The 20,357-nt window shown below is 41.5% G+C and overlaps 1 protein-coding gene and 1 pseudogene across 1 annotated transcript in view; both read left to right on the top strand.

The window, feature by feature from the left end:
• Positions 1–1,919: 1,919 nt before the first annotated feature.
• RFWD3 (ring finger and WD repeat domain 3) overlaps positions 1,920–20,357 on the top strand; it is a 46,513-nt gene continuing 28,075 nt past the window's right edge. Inside the window, exons 1-3 of the mRNA XM_032424442.1 lie at positions 1,920–2,022; positions 7,543–8,221; positions 19,746–19,948. Of these exons, the coding sequence (XP_032280333.1) occupies positions 7,545–8,221; positions 19,746–19,948 (880 nt within the window). The 5' untranslated portion in view covers positions 1,920–2,022; positions 7,543–7,544. The remainder of the gene's footprint in view (positions 2,023–7,542; positions 8,222–19,745; positions 19,949–20,357) is intronic.
• Positions 16,990–17,503, top strand: LOC116644682 (annotated as a pseudogene).

Raw genomic sequence — 20,357 nt, 5'->3', positions numbered from 1 at the left:
GTCAAGGTCTTCTCTCTTTTTTTTTTTAAGATTTTATTTATTTATTTGTCAGAGAGAGAGAGCATAAGCAGGGGAATGGCAGGCAGAGGGAAAGGGAGAAGCAGGCTCCCCGCTGAGCAAGGAACCCCATGTGGGACTCCATCCAAGACCCTGGGATCATGACCTGAGCTGAAGGCAGGCGCTTAACTGACTGAGCCACCCAGGCATCCCAAGGTCTTCTCTATCTTATATACTATATCCATACCATACAGACCAGAGCCAGGATTGCAGCAGTTGTTGAATACTTGTAGACTGAATGAATGAGTGAATGCATGAATGGTACTCCTAATGGTAGAGGAAAATTAATGACTTCCCCAGAGTCTGAGGATAAGGTTTCCACAAGTATAAAACTTTCTTTGGCATCTTTTGTTTAACCTTGACCATTCTTTCAAATTTTGCATTTTGAATTATACATGCAGGTTTTAATTACTATTATGCAGTATAGAAGAACTCATTAGTCATGTCTTTTGGTGGAGAAAAAGAAAAAGACATCCATGCAAACAACTTTCTATGAAGTGAGTCTTAGTGCATTTATTTTTCAGTCTTTTTACAAATGAACCAATAGACACATTGGTATTCAACTAATCACCCATAAAGGTGGGAGTGTCACCCCTAAAATGGAACACAGCCAACACCTTTTCCCTCTAGCTATATATAACTTTTGGTAGTTGGAGACAAGACTATAAATTTCTGGCATGTGTCTGTATTCTGTTTCTCTCCTAGCTAGTAAACATGGCCATTAGGTGGATCATGAATGAGTATCAGAATCATTTAGAAACATTCTGTATACTTCTCACCAAGTAGCCTTAACTGTTGTCCAGTTTTTTTTTACCATGTGACATTTTACCTATTTCTATTTAAATTCTTTTCAAAGAGTCACTCAGTATTTGATGATGTGCCTATGCATTCATTAACATGGAAAGGAATTCAAGATACATTTTAAAATTAAAACAAGCTATTTAGGTAGATGAAGATTTTAAGCAACGTTAATAATGACTTCTCTGGATAGACACAATTTTTCTTTTTCGCTTCTCTGCATCCTCTAATACTTCTGTACTGAACTTGCAGGATTTATATGAGTACAGACGTTTTTCATTCTATTCCTTAACATACCTGTTTGTTTACAAAAGAAAGTTTCGCTTCTCCCATTAGCCATGCTATAGCTCAGTAGCAGATCCCTTAGATGGCAGGAAAAGAAGAAAAAGTAAAAATGCTAATGCTGACTTTGGTAACAGGTTCAGAGGAGAAAATATTTGATTATCCAAGACTTTCAATTATTTATGCCATCAATTCCCCTGAGAATTGACAGCTGCGTAAATAAAATGTTGGCAATGTGCCGTCTCTGCCTGAGGTTTAGATTTTCTAGGTCTTACTCCTAGAAGTGAGATTTCGACTTTCAGTGAGATTCTTAAAAAATGTTTGCTGTCAAGTAATGTGACGATAGAGTAGCAGGCAATTTATTGCAATGGCTTGGGATTAAAGAGACGGTGTAGGCAAGTTGTTTTGCATGAGCTCTTCCACCTCAGCAGAGGATATACAGGAACGCGACTGTCCCACGCCTCAGGCTCCGGAAAGATCCGAGAGATCTTTTTCTTACAACTTTCTCCCGCCAAGAAGTTCAAATAAAGAGCGGTGAAACGCTGGTTCTGTTTTTCTCCTTGTGGGCTGGGCACGAGGTGACTGGCGAAGGTTTCCACCAATTGAACGAGGGCCCCTCGCACGTGGTCCCGCCTAGTCAGTTTACGAAATATCAGCCAATGAGAGAGCCGCTTTTTCAGTCAGCGGCGACCTAAAGAAGAAGAAGACAGGGTACTGGCCGCCGTCTAGGACTGCTGCCCAATAGGAGCAGGCCGCGCCCGCACCTCAGGCGGGCCGCTTGAGCTGCTCAGGAAGTGGCTGTTGGCCCGGGTCTGTGCGAGTTTTTCCAAAAAACGGCCGCGACCGCGGTGATTTTGCAAGCCCACGGCGTCCTCCCGGCTCTAGGTAAGGCGGGCGCTTGCGTCTGCGCAGGCCTTGGGCCTCTGGCTCCAGGATAACTTCCCGGGTTTGATCCCTGGCTGCGAGGCCTGGGGACGCCCCACGAGGGGAGTTGCGAGCGGGCACCGAACCCGGCGGCCTGGGGAGGTTCGGCCGCTCCGGGTTGCCCCAACCGTCGGGCCCGAGGCGCCCGAACCCTTTCGGGCTTGCTCGGGGCAGGCGCCCAAGGTGGGGGCGGGGGAGGGGGGCGCGAAGGCAGGAGCGGAGTTCGCCGCGGGCCGCTCTCCTGTTGAGCCAATCTTCCAGCTCTTCATGTGCAAATATAAGTGCTCTCCCGCTGAGCGCCCGTTTCTTGCGTTACTTTCCGGTTCACCGAGGAACCTGATGTTTGTTCTTATCCACTCTGTGACGTAAATACTTCTTTATCCCAGTTTTAGTAGTGAACAAGTTGAACAGAGAGGCTAGGAAACCCGCCGAAGGTGCCGCAGGTAGTACGCGGCAGAGTGGGGATTTGAACCGAGGTTGGCTCGCCTCGGTGCTGCAGCCCCTTATCCGGGTGATTGGCGGCCGTCGTCCCGCCTGGTGCGGACGTTGATCTGATACCAAAGTTGGAAAGATGACAAGTGGGAGGCTAGCGTTTGTTTGGCACGCCGAGGTCAAGGACAAGGCTGCTCCAGGCTTGGGGTGCCCAGCCGACAGTCTTTTTGGCTCTGATCACTCCTGGCTAGCCCAGGGCTGGAGGATATTTATTTCCCCGCACTGATCGGGAAGCTCAGCTCTAGGCCGCCGCTGTTTCATAGAACTTTCTGCCAGGATGAAAATGTTCTCTCTCTCCTAGATCTGTCTTTATCCGATGCTGTTCTTAGATGTTGGGGGGTGGTTGGTTGGTTGGTTGTTTTGGTTTCTTTTTTTAGGGGTATGGTGGATAATTCTGTAGGTATTTAAGCATCTGCTGTGTGCTTGTTGCTCTGGAGGATACCGAGATGAATCGGTTGGATTCGGCCGTCTGCCTAATTCTAATCAGAACAGACCTATGACGGGGAGAAATTTCCTTTCTAATATTTAACCATAATGAAAAGTACAGAGAATGATAAAAAAAAAAAAAGACCTGTGCACTCACCATCTAGATCTAACAATTCTTGAGCTTGACCTTTTGCTATAATTATAATTGCATCCTTTTTTTTTTTTTGAGAAATAAAAGTATATATATAGTTGAAGCCCCACGTGTATCTGAACTCTCCTTCTCCAGAATTTGGTATTTTTCATGCCCACGCTTGTTTCATACTGCTGTTGTATATTTGTAAGTCCAGATAGCATGGTTTTTCATGTTTTAAAGCGTCCTAAAAATGGGATTATAGCGGATTCCTTTATAACCTGCTTTTTTCTGTTTGATGTAATTTTGAAGAAAATTTACTGTGTTGGGGCTCTTAATGGGAAGAGAGCTTATGGTTCTGTCTTGAGCAGAGGTTTTGTTTTACTTTCTTCTCCACTTTCTTGAGTTCTCTTTCTGGTAGTTCAGTTAATCAAATATCCTGGCTTGACATTTTATTTTTATTATTGTCCTTTTTGACTGTCTTTTAGTCTGTTTTCTAGACGAGTTCCTCAACGTTATCTCCCAATCTTTTTTTTTTTTTTTTTTTTAAGATTTTATTTATTTGACAGCGAGTGAGCACAAGCACGCTCCCACGCACACACACAAGCAGGGGGAGCGGCAGGCAGAGGGAGAAGCAGGCTCCCCACAGAGCAGGGAGCCCGATGTAGGGCTCAGTCCCAGGACCCTGGGATCATGACTGGAGCTGAAGGCAGACGCTTAACGGACTGCCACCCAGGCGCCTCTCTTCCAATCCTTCTATTAAATATTTTATTTTGGCTGTCATTTTTCATTTCCAAGAGCTCTTTCTTGTTTTCTGATTTGTCCTTTTCCCTCCTGGCATTCTTTTCCTATAAGTTTGAGGGAGTTTTTTGGTTTTGTTTTTTAGTTTTTCTTGGATTGTTTTCCCTTCTTCCTTCCAAGTTTCTTCTGTTTGTCTGCTTTGGTCTCTGTCTCATGTTGGCAGCTTTGCTCAAATGTCAATTGAACCTTGGCTCTTTGTTTTAAGGAGGGCCCCCTTCTTCCCCCAGAAAGCAGATTGGAAGCTCTGTATGAGTGGCTGAACCTTATCAACCAGTAGGCTTTTACTGTTAAATAGATGGACAGAGACTCAGCCATTTTTGGGGGGGATTCACAATAGTCAGTATTTATAGATCTTTTTTCTTGAGGTGGTTTTCTGTAGTGAACAGTCCTCTAATCTCCTGCCTTGGGTAGAGAATGTGTATAAACCAGAATGTTGTGCCCTGGATTTGTGCAGGGAAAAAAGCTGGGGAAGAAGAGTTGGAAGGGTCTCACACTGTTCAGTGTGTATACTTGCACTTAACTCCTTATCTTCACTGCTGTGCTGTACCCGTTCTGGTGTTAAGCCTGTGTGGCACAAACTGCCAGTTTTCTACAGCATACGCGGAGGAGGTGTTTGTTTGCCTGGCTCCGTCTTTCAACACTGTCCTCTGTGGTCCCCGGTTTCTGCAGTCCCCTCAGTGGGAGTCAGCTTGCTTCTCAGGAGCACACAATCCCCCCTCATTGCAGGCACTTGTGGGTTTGATCTTTTCAGCTCTACTAAGAAGTTACCGGTTCCAGTAAAAATTGCTTATCTCATACCCTGTTTGAATTTGTCTTGTAATTTATCTTTTCTTAAATGCCTTTGGGCGTTTGTCTCGTGTTCATTGGTTTTCAGGAATGACTAGAAAAAGAAAGATAAGTGTGCTTCATTCATCCACCATGTTTATTGAAATTCCCTTTATTTACTCAGCCCCTTCCGGTCTGGCCTCTGGGCCCATCACTTCAGGGAAACTGCTCTTTTCTAGGCTGTGTGTCATCTCCATGTTGTTAAATGTAGTGGTGATCACTCTTCTGTACTAGACTCACTTGACCATTCCATTCTTGAAACAGGCTTCCAAGAGCCCGTGCTCTCCCAGGTTTCCTCCTCCTTCATAGTCTGCTCTGGGTTCTCTTCCTGTTAGCTGTTGGCCTTTTATAATGTGTGTCTCAGGTTTGAGTTCTTGGCCCGATATTCTTCTATCTCTGTTCCATAGGTAGTTTGATCTATCTTGTGATTTTAAGTAACATGTCTATGCTTAGGGTTCTTAAAGCTGTCTACTACTTTACATCTCCTGCTACCACTCGCCCAAGCCTCTGACCACTGGTTTACACCCCCACAGGGAGGCTGTGAACTGGTTGGCTTGCTTGCAGTCTTGCTTCCCCTGCAGTCCATTCCTAACACAGAAGAAACTCCTTACTGAAGCCTTTCGTGTTAGTGTTCTGCCTCCTCAGCCTCATCCCATACTTCCACTCTTCCTTCCTGTGCTCATTGCATCTGCCCTGTTTCTCAGTTGCACCAAACCCATGCTTATCAGGGACCTCTGTACTGCTTTCCTTCTGAAACTCTTCCTTGGCTCTTCATATGGCCACCTTCTTTTAATCCTTCACACCTGGGCTCAACTTTCACTCTTTTTGAAAGACTTTATAAAATGGTGCTCCTTGGGGCACCTGGGTGGTTCATTCGGTTAAGCGTCTGCTTTCAGCTCAGGTCATGGTCCCAGCATCCTGGGATCGAGTCCTGCAGTGGGCTCCCTGCTCAGTGGGGAGTCTGCTTCTCGCTCTTTGTGCTCTCTCTCTCTCTCTCAAATAAATAAATATTAAAAATAAAATAAAATATGAGCCATGTATACAAGACTAATTTCCCCAGTGAAGCTGAGTAAACTTTCCCCAAATAGCTGAGGGAAAGATTCTCACATGAATCTTCCAAATATGGGATGTGATAATATTTCTTCATATAATTGATACTGTCAATTAAAGACCATTTCTGTCACGTTAAGCCGTTAACTCAAGCAGCAGATCTCAACAATCTATCAACTATCTTTCAGGACAAAAATTGCATAATATTTAATATCCATGATAAGATGTCAGGATTTTTTTTGTTTACCAAGACCAACAAGGCTGCAAATGGCTTTATCCCCCAAGAACCTGACTTTTCCCATTTGATTATTTTTTTTATTCATTGGAGAAATAAATTTATGATAAATTTTGGACCAATTTTTAAAAACCATATCCAAATGACAACATAGGATGTAATGAAACACATTGCAGAGTTGCAACCAAAACTGAGAGAAGGGGTCCACCCACTGGGTTTCTACAGAGAAAGATTCGCCATGGGAGCATCCGAGAGAATTTTGAAAGTTTTCAGTAAGAACTTGCTTTATCATTCCTGTGTCCACGTTTGATCCAAATATTCATAACCATCTGCTGTAACTACCAAACACTTGCTACCATTTCAGTGCTCTTCTTTACTTTAAGCTTTCTTGATTTAGCAGAAATAAAAAGTTAATAAATAAACTTAAAAAAAATAAAATGGCTCTCCTTGACTCCTACTCCCAAGACCAAGTATTACAATGTATAATTTCCACATTCATTTATTTTCCCATTTGCTAGAATGTAAAATCTGTTACACAGTTTTATCCTGTCATTACCTCTGTGGGGTATCTGACTACTTAACAGGTGCTTAATAAATATTTCTTGAATGGATAACATCATGGAATTAGAGACAAGAAACAATGAAGGGGACATGCCAGGTCCCTGGTAAATATCTGTGAAATGGGCTAACCAATAGCGTTAGAGATGGGAAACAAAAATACTGGAAAGCACAGAGCAAATAAAATTTGGTCAGCCTTTTTGGAGAAATTAGGTAAATTTCTATTTTGAGTTAGTATTGAGTTAATTTTGCAACTATAAAAACCTTTCTTTGTTTATCCTTAGTAACTTGGTGCTGTGAAAGATGAATATTGCCTATGCCAACTAAAATCAAATATAGCATATATTTTGGTAAATATCTGTATTTGGGTCACAAAGAACTGCTAGAGGTCTGGGAAATTACTTTCAGTCACAAAAGTTCAGTCCCCTTGGAGATGAACCATGAGAGACAATGGACTCTGAAAAACAAACAGGGTTCTAGAGGGGAGGGGGGTGGGAGGATGGGTTAGCCTGGTGATGGGTATTAAAGAGGGCACGTTCTGCATGGAGCACTGGGTGTTATACGCAAACAATGAATCATGGAACACTACATCAAAAACTAATGATGTATGGTGATTAACATAACATAATAAATAAATTAAAAAGGGGGGAAAAAGTTCAATCCCCTTATTTCATAGATTGTTCTGTTATAGAAGATAGTACTATGATCACCTGCCTTCATGTTTTCAAAAGGGAAACTGGAAAACTAGTTATAAGTACTTGTTATGGAGAAAAAAGTTACTGATTACCAAACACTTCTGACTTAAAGAGGAGATTTTAGTTGCTTATTTAAAAAAAAAAAAAAAGATTCTCAGTTTTGCCAAGAATGACCTTAAACAGAAGTTCTAGAAAACTTAGATATGATTATATCAGCTATACGGCATGTTTTATCTATTTTACTGATATTTTTTACAAATCTTCTCCAGAGATGGCTCAGGAAGCAATGGAATATACTCTTGACGGGCAATTAGAGCATCATGTTGCAGAACAGCCTGTTCCTGCTGAAGTGGTCAGCAGCCAAGGGGGACCACCCCTGCTCCAGCCTCTACCTACTGAAGTGGTCAGTGGCCAAGGGGGACCACCCCTGTTCCAGCCTCTACCTACTGAAGTGGTCAGCGGCCAAGGGGGACTACCCCTGCTCCAGCCTCTACCTACTGAAGTGGTCAGCGGCCAAGGGGGACCACCCCTGTTCCAGCCTCTACCTACTGAAGTGGTCAGCGGCCAAGGGGGACCACCCCTGCCCCAGCCCGCTCCAGCTGAAGGGACCAGCAGCCAAGTGGGACTGCATGTGCTCCAGCCTGCTTCACAGGTGTCTGTTGACCTGACAGAAGAAGTGGAGCTGTTGGGAGAAGACCGTGTGGAGAACATTAATCCAGGGGCTTCAGAGGAACATAGGCAGCGATCTCGTGTTAACCGCCCCATCCCAGTGTCTTCATTGGATTCAATGAACACCTTCATCAGTGGACTGCAGAGACTTCATGGCATGCTGGAATTCCTGAGACCCCCTTCAGACCACAGTGTGGGACCAGTGAGATCGAGGAGGAGGAGGGCGTCTGCTTCACGCAGGTCAAGAACCGCAGGGTCTCAGAGGACAGATGGTACCAGGTAAAAATTTGTTAAAATCTTGGGATTAGTGCCAGGTTGGGAATTATGAACGCTGGTTACGCCCCCAGTGCTGCCGAGGCTTGACGCAATGACTTTTGGCAAGTCAGATAGTCTTTCTGAACCCCCAGTTCCTCACAAGTCAGATGAAAATAAAAGTGCTTGCCTTATTTACTTCACAGAGTCATTAGGGAATAAGTTACACTGATGTGCTTTGAAAACTAGGTGGTAGTTTGTTGGTAATGGATTCTATGGGGGCTGGCTCTTCTTTAGATCATTTGCATATCAAAAAAGTATTTCTTTTAACTTAAAACTCCACAATCCAATTACCCAGTATCCATCGTTCATTGGCACCCCATGTAATGGTGCAGTAGACTTTGGAAGACAGGCAGGCTGGATTTAGAGAAGCCTTGTGAAAAGTAAACTGTGAATTAATTTAGAGCTTAATCTGACTAAGTGGGGAAACATTCCAGCCCTCCTCACCTGAGAATGTGTTGCAGAGTTGAAAATAATTTTCTTTCATAGTTTTTCATTTGAGCTTGCCTTTTGAAGAGCTTAGCTGTCAAGTCTTGACAGGGTTACTATGAAAAATAACCAATGGCTATGCCTTGCCTGTTTTTTAACTTCCTCTTGCTTTTGAAATACTTGATTTCACATTTGACCTTCTAAATGTTTTCATAATGTTTAAAGAGATTGAATTCAACATCGTCATTTTATATATGAAGGAAACTTGGACCCTGAGAAAGTGTTTTGTTCGGGGTCTCATAGCTACAACAGGGGACAAGGTTGAGTTGGTATTGGAACCTGGATCTGACTCATTTTCTATCCAAGCAGATAGAGGAAGCTTCGGTCATATCCATTTGTTTTCTTAACATTATGAAAATAATGAGATGATACTAAAAAGTAGCTAGGCCATCTGTTGACTGTGTTTTACAAATGAGGAAGCTGATGGAATAATTTGTGTTCTACCTAGGGTAACTCTGGAATTGGGATTGTGCCTTCTGATCCTGGACTCAGCATCCTTTTCCGTGGATTCCGCTGATTACTGTGGGGTGAAGGGGAGGGTCCTGCTGTTCCTGTGGATCTAGTCTCTAGCCTAGTCATTCCTGGATGTGACCCGTCAGGGATGATGTGCTTAGTTTTGTGTTGACAAGAGTTTCAGATGCATGTTACTATTATTTTAAGGTGTCATTCCCTCTGATTATGAAGGCAGAATAAGATTTCATATGTTTGCGTCGTAGGTGAAGGCAGCTTGTAGTGCAGTTTGGGACCCTTTCAGAGTCTGTGGGCTGAGAGTTGCAAGTGAAGTCCCCAGGAACTGGCTGACTGCCAAGAGATGTCACAGTATTCCGCAGCCTTGGTTGTTCATATATTCATTCGGGGGAGGGGAGCAGGGGCAGATTTGATTGCTTTTTGGTGGGAGACTCTTGTGTTAACCCAACTCACAGGAGAGTGACTTAAAAACCAGATGCCAGTTTACAGAGAGAAATAGAAATACCAGAGAGACCAGAGTCTCTTGCTGGCACAGTCAGCACGATTCTCCCAAAAGAAATTTACACACAGAAGCTAAGCTCTAATCAGAAAATTGCTTGACATATATAAGAACTGTGCTCAGGGACTGTGAAAGGATATCAGTTAAGCTCTTTGACGATTGTGTTTGTTTCTACAAAAGGAATAAACCTAAAGGGCCAGGGATTGTGCAGCTTAGTGGAGAAAACATGGATTCTGGAGCCAAATAAATGTGGTATTAAAACTTTTTTTCCCTAAATACTGTGTTGGAAGCAAATGCCACACTAAATTCACATAAAAATAGGAGCTTTTCTAGGATTGATTGCTTATTATACCATCTGAATTTCTTAACATGAATTTCTTATTATGGTGTTTGGCATTTACTCACCTGACAGACTATCTCTGGGTCAGGTGTTAAGAGCCTGGGCGAGGGTGAGCAGCTTTTGCCTCAGACTCCACTGAGAAGCCAAAGTTGGGGGAAGCTGAGTAATGAGGTATTTTTCCCAACAGGCTTCTCAGCCAAGGTCACAAACTCCTTTCCTGTTTCTTTGTTTGAGGCTGCTTGATTCTGGCTGTCAGCGTCATCACTCATTCATCAAATATTTCTAATACTCCACTATGTGAGAGACTGAACTTTGCCTTGGAGTTACATTCAGGGGAGGGGAGTTACATTCAGGGGAGGACAGATCAGGGTACCTGTTCTCATGGAGCTCATGGAATCTAGGACTACAGAGGGTAAGCAAGGGGCAAGAACTTATACTGTTATTTAATTCAGAGATGGTAAGCGCAGGGAAAGAGGAGGATTTCTTGGGTTTCAAGATTGTACTCCCAGAGAAACCCTAGCACTGCTTCCTGATGACGTAGCTCCCCTTTCCTTTGTCCTCAATCAGACCTTGGAAATGCCTTTTGCTATATTAAAGCAATGTTAATGAGTGGGTTTTTTTTTTTTTTTTTGATCGCTTGATTTCTTACCAGTTTCTATGCAGAATTCTCAGTATGCATGTCAGTAGCCTATTAGCCTAACTTTAGTGTGGATTTCATTTGATTAAAATGATCTTAGGAGATACCATTCTCATGGTGGCTGTAGCTCCTGTTAGCACACAATTGCCAAAATTAGTTGATAAACTTGCTTATTAGCATTTTTAAAAAAGAAAACCTGAGTAACATCAAAAATGGCGGAGTAAGGACCTCCAAAACACTGGCAAAATTTATCAGAATCAATTTTCAGGACTGTGGAAATTAAGCAGATGCTTAAAGCAATTCAGGGAGTGAGTATTAAAAAAAAAAAAAAAAAACAGCTGAATATCAGAACAGTAAGCTTCATGGCATTCCCTGTTCCATATCCCTCTTCAGCTCGATGGTAGTGGTGCAAACCAAGTGCCTGCAAGGACAGTGAAAACCAGCAGCCTGACAGCCACTAGAGGGAATAGATTGGGATTGGAGCTCCTTCAAAGCTTCATTCCCGGAGAATTCTCTTTTTTTTGTCCTGTTTGCTGGTTTCCTGGAAGATCCCACTTGCAGGGCTATTTCTGACTTACCACTATGCCCAGTCAAAAAGCTGAAAGCCTTTTCCCCAGAGGCTGCCTGAGGAGGTGCATACAATGGGGGCAAACTAAACTAAAAAGCTTAAAAGGAAAAGCTGAGGAATGAGATCTTCATAGGGGTTTTGAAAAGCTCTGACATATTCTTGGAAATCTAGAAGGCTACAGACATGACATGCCTAGGGCTGTGTACGGTTGTGCTCATGCCCAGGAAAGACCTAAGAAGGCACTAATTTTTCAATTCTGGCTGACCCTGAGGCTCTGCACAATCAAGAAGAAGCATTGTCACCTGCCTGGCTGATTCCTGAACGTGTGTCCCAACATAAACACACAGTCACATAACTCAGCAAAGACTAGGAGACTTACTCGTCCTGGGTGTTTGAGCATATCTCTGTCCAGGCATGAACTAACACCTAAGCTAACCACATAGACTTAATGGCCACATGCAACAAAGAATGCAAATCTTACAGAATCATTTCAGAAAAGTCACTAAACAAAAAGTAACAAGTATAAGAAATAGCAATAACAACAAAGCCTGAAAAGGGGAAGAATCTGTTTTCCAGAGTTACTACATTATAGTATTTGAAATGTCCAGTTTTCAAGAAGAAATTACAAGACACGGAAAGAAAGTATGGCCCACACATAGGAAAAAAATAAAAAATAAAAAATACGTAAAGAAGCCAAGATGTTGGACTTACCAGACAGACTTTATTTTTTTTTTTTAAGATTTTATTTATTTATTTGAGAGAGAGAATGAGAGAGAGAGAGCATGAGAGGGGGGGAGGGTCAGAGCTCAGAGAAGCAGACTCCCTGCCGAGCAGGGAGCCTGATGTGGGACTCGATCCCGGGACTCCAGGATCATGACCTGAGCCGAAGGCAGTCGCTTAACCAACTGAGCCTCCCAGGCGCCCCAGACAGACTTTAAATCTGCTTTTTAAATATATTCAGAGAACTAAAGCAAAGTATAAAATAGTGTGTCACCATATAGACAATTTCAATAAAGAGATTGAAGTTATAAAAATAAACAAAATAGAAATGGTGGAGTTGACAAGTACAATAAATTTAAAAAATCACTAAAGGGCTCAGCAAGTTTGAATAGATAAAAGAAAGAATTGACTTTGAAGAGTCAAGAAACAAAATTGAAGATAGGTGAATTGAGGTTATCTGGCCTAGATAACAGGGGGGAAAATGAAGAATAATGAACCGAGCCTCAGAGACCTGTAGAACATCATCAAGTATATGCCAACATATGCATAATGGAAGTCCTTGTAGGGGAGGAGAGAGAGAAAGGGACAGAAAGAATATTTGAAGAAATGACAAAAACTTGCCAAATTTGATGAAAAACATTAATCTACTAGAAGCTTAACAGACTCTAAACAGAATAAATTTCAAAGAGATCCACACCTACATAGATCACAATCAAACTCTTAGCGCCAAAGAAAAAGAGAGAATCTTGAAATCAGCAATGAAGAAGTGACTGACTCATCATGTACAAAGGATATTCAATAAAGTTGACAGCTGATATATCATCACAAACAATGGAGGTCAGAATGCAGTTGAATGACCTGTTCAGAGGTTTGGTTGGGTATTTTTTAGAGAGAGTGCACGTGCAAACAGGGATGGGGAGGGGCAGAGGGAGAGAGAGAATCTTAAGTAGGCTCCACGCCCAGCATGGAGCCAGATGCAGGGCTTGAGATCATGACCTTAGCCAAAATCAAGAGTCAGATGCTTAACTGACTGAGCCACTGAGGCACTCCTGACCTGTTCAGAGTATTAAAAGAAAAAAAACTCAACTAAGAATTCCATGTCAAGCAGAACTATCCCTCAGAAATGAGGGAACAATGAGGCATTCTAGGATTTAAAAAAACAAAACAAAACAAACAGAAAGCCTGTCCTACAAGAATTACTAAAGAGAGTCCTTCAGGCTGAAATTAAAGAATCCCCCCACCCCCCCAAAAAAACCCACCAGACATAAATAAATTGAATCCACAAGGAGGAATAAAGAGCACTAGCAAAGATAACTACATAGGTAAATACAATAGATAATACACATGTATTTCTTATTTATAATTCTTTTTTCTTTCGATTTAGAACAAACAGCATAAAGAAATGACTATAAATCTGTGTTGATGGACATAAAATCATCAAAAGTGGGGAGTGAATAGAATTATAACTCTAAATGTGGTAAAAGAAATGAGAGAATTAAAATGGTGCACTTGAAAATAATTCAAAAGAAGGCAATAATGGAGAAATAAACATTTTTTTAAAGATTTTTTTTTTAAGATTTTATTCATTTGAGACACAGAGATAGAGGATGAGCAAGGGGGGAGGCAGAGGGAGAGGGGGAAGCGGGCCCCCTGCTGAGCCAGGAGCCCGACACAGGGCTCGATCCCAGGACCCCAGAATCATGACCTGAGCCGAAGGCAGACGCTTAACCATCTGAGCCACCCAGGTGTCCTAAAGATTTTTTTTTTTTAAGTAATCTCTACACCCAATCTGAGGCTCCAGTGCATAACCCCAAGATCCATAGTCACATGCTCCACTGACTGAGCCAGACTGAGCCCTAAACATTTCTTTTATGAGCATTTGGAATAGATATTCCTATATGAACAAAAAAAGACACAGGATTATAGAAAATAGAAAAATGGTAGATATAAATCCTGCTTTAAATTAAATGCAAATGGTTTAAACACTCTAGTCAAAAGGCATAGATCAGCAGCACAGATTTTTTTTTAAAATCCAACTATATACTCTCTGCAAGATACACAGTTTAGATTCAAAGGCATTAATAGGGGGGCGCCTGGGTGGCTCAGTTGGTTAAGCGACTGCCTTCGGCTCAGGTCATGATCCTGGAGTCCCGGGATCGAGTCCCGCATCGGGCTCCCTGCTCGGCAGGGAGTCTGCTTCTCCCTCTGACCCTCCTCCCTCTCATGCTCTCTGTCTCTCATTCTCCCTCTCAAATAAATAAATAAAATCTTTAAAAAAAAAAACAAAAAAACAAAGGCATTAATAGGTTGAAAGTACAAGGATGGAATAAAATATGCCATGCAAACAGTAACCACAAGAGAGCAGGAGTTGCTATACTAATATCAGACAAAATAGACTTTGAGACAAAGATTGTTATAAGAGTCAAAGAAGGACATTTTATAATGATAAAGAAAGAACATGGATTAACCCTTTTATCATTATATCCAGAAGATATAATAATTATAAACCTGTGTATATCTGCAACAGTGCCCCCAAATACATGAAGCAAAAACTGTCATAATTGATGGGAGAAATAGACAATTCACCAGTAATAGTGAGAGGTATCAGTACCCCATTTTCAACAATGAGGATAACTAGACAGAAGGTCAACCAGGAACCAGAAAGCTTGAAAAACACTTTAAATCTACTGGACCTAATAAACATCTGTAGGACATTCCACTCGACAGCAGAACATACCTATTTCTCAAGTGCACATGGAATATTTTCCAGGACAGATCATTGTTAGGGCTAACATATGGGTATAAAACAAGACTCAATAAATTTAAAGTATTGAAATCATACAAAGTATGTCTGGACATAAGTAACAGAAAGAATTTGGAGAAATTCACAAGTATGTAGAAATTACATAACTCCTAAATAACCAATAGATCGAAGAAGAAATCCCAAGAAAAATTAAAAAATACTTTGAGATTAATGAAAAGGAACACATACCAGAACTTATAGGATGCAGCTAAAGCAGTGCTTAGAGGGAAATTTATAGTTGTTAGACGCCCACACTAAAAAAGAAAGTAGGGGCACCTGGCTGTCTCAGTCGGTAGAGCATCTGATTCTTGATCTCGGAGTCATGAGGTCAAGGCCCACACTGGGTGTAGAGATCGCATAAATAAATAAAACTTTTAGGGTAAATACCCAGTAGTGCAATTGCTGGGTCATAGGGTAGCTCTATTTTTAACTTTTTGAGGAACCTCCACACTGTTTTCCAAAATGTCTGTACCAACTTGCATTCCCACCAACAGTGTAAGATGGTTCCCCTTTCTCCACAACGTCTCCAACATTTGTTGTTTCTTGTCTTGTCAATTTTTGCCATTCTAACTGGGGTAAGGTGGTATATCAATGTGGTTTTGATTTGAATTTCCCCGATGGCTAATGATGTTGAACATTTTTTCATATGTCTGTTAGCCATTTGTAGGTCTTCTACCTAAAAGACACAGATGTAGTGAAAAGAAGAGCCATATGCACCCCAATGTTCATAGCAGCAATGTCGACAACAGCCAAACTGTGGGAGGAGCTGAGATGCCCTTCAACAGATGAATGGATAAAGAAGATGTGGTCCATATATACAATGGAATATTATTCAGCCATCAGAAAGGATGAATACCCAACATTTGCATCAACATGGATGGAACTGGAGGAGATTATGCTGAGTGAAATAAGTCAAACAGAGAAAGACAGTTGTCATATGGTTTCACTTATTTGTGGAACATAGGCAGTAGCATGGCGGACATTAGGAGAAGGAAGGAGAAAATGAAGGGGGGGAATCAGAGGGGGGAGACAAACCATGACAGACTGTGGACTCTGGGAATCAAACTAAGGGTTTTAGAGGGGGGCAGGGGATGGATGAGCACAGTGATGGGTATTAAGGAGGGCACGAATTGCATGGAGCACTGGGTGTTAACATGCAAACAATGAATCATGGAACACTACATCAAAAACTAATGATGTACTGTATGGTGACTAACAACATAATAAAAAAATTATAATAATTAAAAAATAAATCTTTTAAAAAGAAGAAGGTACTCAAATCAATAACCTAACGTAAGGAACTAGAAAAAGAAAGGAAAAAAATCCAAAATTCAAAGCAAGTGGAAGGAAAGAAAGAATGACCATTAGAGCAGAAATAAATGAAATAGAACCTAGAAAAGCAAGAGAGAAAACCAACTAATCCAGAAGTTGGTTTTTCTGAAAAATCAACAAAATTGATGAATTGCTAAGTAGACTGACCAAGATACAGAGAGAAGACTCGAAGTAATAAAATCCGGAATGAAAGAACATTACTGTCAGTCTTACAGAAGAAAGCAATATTATAAGGAAATACTGTGAACAGCTTTATACAAGAAATTAGATAGCCTAGGTGAAATTGACAAATTTTTTTTTTTTTAAGATTTATTTATTTGAGAGAGAGAGAGAGCACGAGCTGGGGGAGAAGCAGGCTCTCTGCTAAGTGGGGACCCCAATGCGGGTCTTGATCATGACCTGAGCTGAAGGCAGACACTCACCTGATTGAGCCACCCAGGCGCCCCTAAATTGACAAATTTCTAAGAAGACATTAGTTATCAGTATTCTTTCAAGAAGAGAACGAAAATCCAGATAGATGATTAACAAATACAGAGATTGAATTAGTAAAAGAACAAAAAACGAACTTCTCACACAGAAGAGCCCAGAACTAGATGGCTTCCCTGGTGAATTCTACCAAATGTTTAAAGATGAAATAAATAGGGGACGCCTGGGTGGCTCAATCGGTTAAGTGTCTGCCTTTGGCTCAATTCATGATCCCAGGGTTCTAGGATTGAGGGTCCTGGGATTGAGTCCCACATCAGGCTCCTTGCACAGTGGGGGAGCCTGCTTCTCCCTCTACCGCTGCTCTCCCTGCTTGTGCTCTCTTTCTCTCTCTGACAAATAAATAAAATCTTAAAAAAAAAAAAAAAAGATGAAATAGGCAGTGGATAAGGAAACCCAGATGGCTTCGGTACTTTCCTTTTTTCAGGCAGCCAGAAAGATGGTGGACATTCAGACTGAGCATGCCTGCCAAAAGCAGCCAACCATCTTTCAAAATAAGAAGAGGGTTCTCCTTCAGGAAACTGGCAAGGGGAAGCTCCCGCAATACTACAAAAACATTGGTCTGGGCTTTAAGACACCCAAGGAAGCATTGAGGGCACCTATATTGATAAATGCCCCTTTACTGGTAATGTCTCCATCCAAGGGTGGATTCTGTCTGGTGTGGTGACCAAGATGAAGACTCAGAGGACCATTGTCATCTGCCACAACTACCTCCACTACATCCGAAAGTACACCACTTTGAGAACTCCTCAAGAACACGTCCGTGCACCTGTCCCCCTGCTTCAGGGATATCCAGATCAGTGACATTGTCACAGTGGGTGAGTGCCGGCCATCGAACAAGACTGTGTGCTTCAACATGCCCGAAGTCACAAAGGCCACTGGTACCAAAAAGCAATTCCAGAAGTTCTGAGACTAGACATCTCCCCACATGCCTGAAGAAAATAAAGTTATTTTCCCAGTCAAAAAAAAAAAGATAAGTAACACTAGTACTGCATAAACTTTTACAAAAAATGGAAGCAGGGGGAATACTTCCTGATTCTGTAAGGCCAGTATTACTCTGATACCAAAACCATATAAAGACATCACAAGAAAACTATAGGCCAGTATCATCTATGAATATAGATAAAAGAATTCTCAACAAAGTACTAGCAAACTGAATCCAACAACATATGAGAAGGATTATACACTATAACCAAATAGGATTTGTTCTAGGAAAGCAAGGCCAATTTCAATATATAAAAAACGGTCAATGAGATATACCATATTAATACAATAAAGGGGAAAAAACATGAACATCTCAGTAGATGGAGAAGGAGCGTTTGAGGGGCACCTGGGTGGCTCAGTCGGTTAAGCGTCTGCTTTCGACTCAGGTCTTGATGTCCGGGTCCTGGGATCGAGCCCCGAATCGGGCTCCCTGCTCAGTGGGGAGTCTCCTTCTCTTTCCCTCCGCCCCTCCCCACTACTCGTTCTCTCTCTCTCTCAAATAAATAAATAAAAATCTTAAAAAAAAAAAAAGACAGCATTTGACAAAACCCTTTCATGATAAAAAACACTCAACAAACTAGGAATGGAAGGGAACTTCCTCAACCTGATAAAGACCATCAATGAAAAACCCTCGACTAACATACTAAATGAGCAAAGACTGAAAGCTTTACCCCTAAGATCAAGAACAAGACAAAGATGTCTGTTTTTGCCAGTTTTGTTCACCACTGTACTAAGGTTCTAGCCAGAGCAATTAGGCCCCTCCAAAAAAGGAGGGTAATTCCAGTTAGGATGAAATAAAACTATAGCTATTCAGAGATGACATGGTCCTTGTATATATCATGAAGTTCTGAAAGGGGTCAGACCCAAAAGACTATGCTATATGATTGCATTCATATGAAATGTCCAGAATAGTCCATAGAGACTGAAAGTAAAATAGTGGTTGCTAGAGGTTGGGGAAAGGGGAAAAGAAGGAAAGACTGCCTATATGGGTATGGGGTTCCTTTTACGTGTGGTAAAAATGTTTTGGAATAATACAGTGGTGATGGTTGCATAACCGTGGTTATGCTAAAAAACACTAAATTGTACACTTAAATTGTGAATCAAAATGGATTCACAATTGCTACTTCTCATTTCAATTTATTCACATTTCTCTCTCTCTCTTTTTTTTTTTTTACAAAGGTGAATCTTCTGTTGAATTGGATACCAAATAACATTTATTTTGTTCTGTCATCATTTTTTGTTGTTGTTGTTCTGTCATCATTTTTTAATAGAAAGCCCTGGTTTGCCATAAATTGCAGCCAAACTACGAGAAATCAAATTTTTTTCTGTATGAGCAGTCTCCAACGATGTTTCTGGGGAATAATATATCTTAATGTTATAAAGACAGTTATTAAAACTTAAAAGTAGGTCACCTTTCAGTAATACTTCGTAATTAGTAGCTAGGTAGTATGTTCTAAAGTACAGAACACCTTTTTGGTTTTTAATATTGAAGGTCATTCTGTGCAGGAAGTAGGGTGTGGTTTGTTAGCTTGGATGTGAGGGTAACTGCAAACTGTAGTGGGTGTGGTTAAAACTCCGCCAGCCTGAAGAGATGGAAGTGTTACTAAATCTGCTACTGGCTCTTCTCATCCTGAGTTATTTTTTGATATCATGCTATGTTTTTAACCTTAACGTGACATTATTTAAACTTAAAAAGAAAAATAATGTTTTAAAGCAAGAGGTAAAGCAATGGTGACTGAAGCCAGACTTCATTTTTACCCTGAAAGACTGTGGTGTGCGTTGTTGCAGCAGCAGAATCCTGTGAGGCTGTATTTGGTCAACAGAGCCGTTTTTCTTCTTGTCCACTCTCTTTCAGCCCTCTAATATTAATAGACAGATTGCCGCATTGTGTCCTTTAGAAGATACTGACACATGGCCAAAAGCCAGTAAAGTAGAATTTGCTTTTAGCTAGAGTCAACCTCCAGTGTGGCGAATGTAATAATTGAGTGGAAAAGAGAATATCCAGGCCAGCCAACATCTGCCTAAAACTGCTGTTTCTGCTTCAGTGTTCAAAGGTAGCATTTAACGGCCTGGAGATGGGTTGAAATGACTAGGATTTACCTTCCGATCACTGTGCATTTTTCTTGTGATGATGGTCCATTGTACTGTAATGTTCTATATATACATAGGTCGAGAGCACCGTTGGATGCTTACTTTCAAGTGAGCCGGACCCAGCCTCATTTGCCAAGCACCTCTCACAATTCAGAGACCAGAAATCCTGTCTCTGAAGACTTGCAGGTCTCAAGTAGTTCCGATTCTGACAGTGATAGCTCTACAGAGCCCGAAGAAGTTGTTGTCCAGGCGGAGGAAACCAGAGCTGTTGTTTTAGAAGGTGAGTATTTTATTCAGTTTTGGATTCGCAAGGCTAACACCCAGGAAGCTTAGCCTCCAGGACTTGTGTTTTGATACTTTACCTTTTCCCCAGATGTCATCAATTCCTCCTTCATATAGTGCAGAGCTTTCACTGGCCATAAGCCTATGTAGAGGATTTGATCTAACTTGAAGTGTAATGTGATTTGTGACCCAGTAAGTTGGTCACTTTGTCGTGGCATTTTATATCCTCTTTCATTTTCTTTGACATCCGAGAGGGAAGTAGCTTCTTTATTTAAAAGAAAAGCTTTGTAAATTCGGTACCCTGTCTAGTCTGCCACTCTTGAAGTCCTAGTATAATGTTACGCATTGTGCAAGTAGGACTTTGTTTAGCAGTAGTGGGCAGAGACCCCTTGAGCATATGTCCTACT

The sequence above is a fragment of the Phoca vitulina genome, unplaced genomic scaffold, assembly GCF_004348235.1.
Source record: "Phoca vitulina isolate PV1807 unplaced genomic scaffold, GSC_HSeal_1.0 scaffold30, whole genome shotgun sequence".
NCBI lineage: Eukaryota > Metazoa > Chordata > Mammalia > Carnivora > Phocidae > Phoca > Phoca vitulina.
This window is presented reverse-complemented; position numbering and strand designations above follow the sequence as displayed.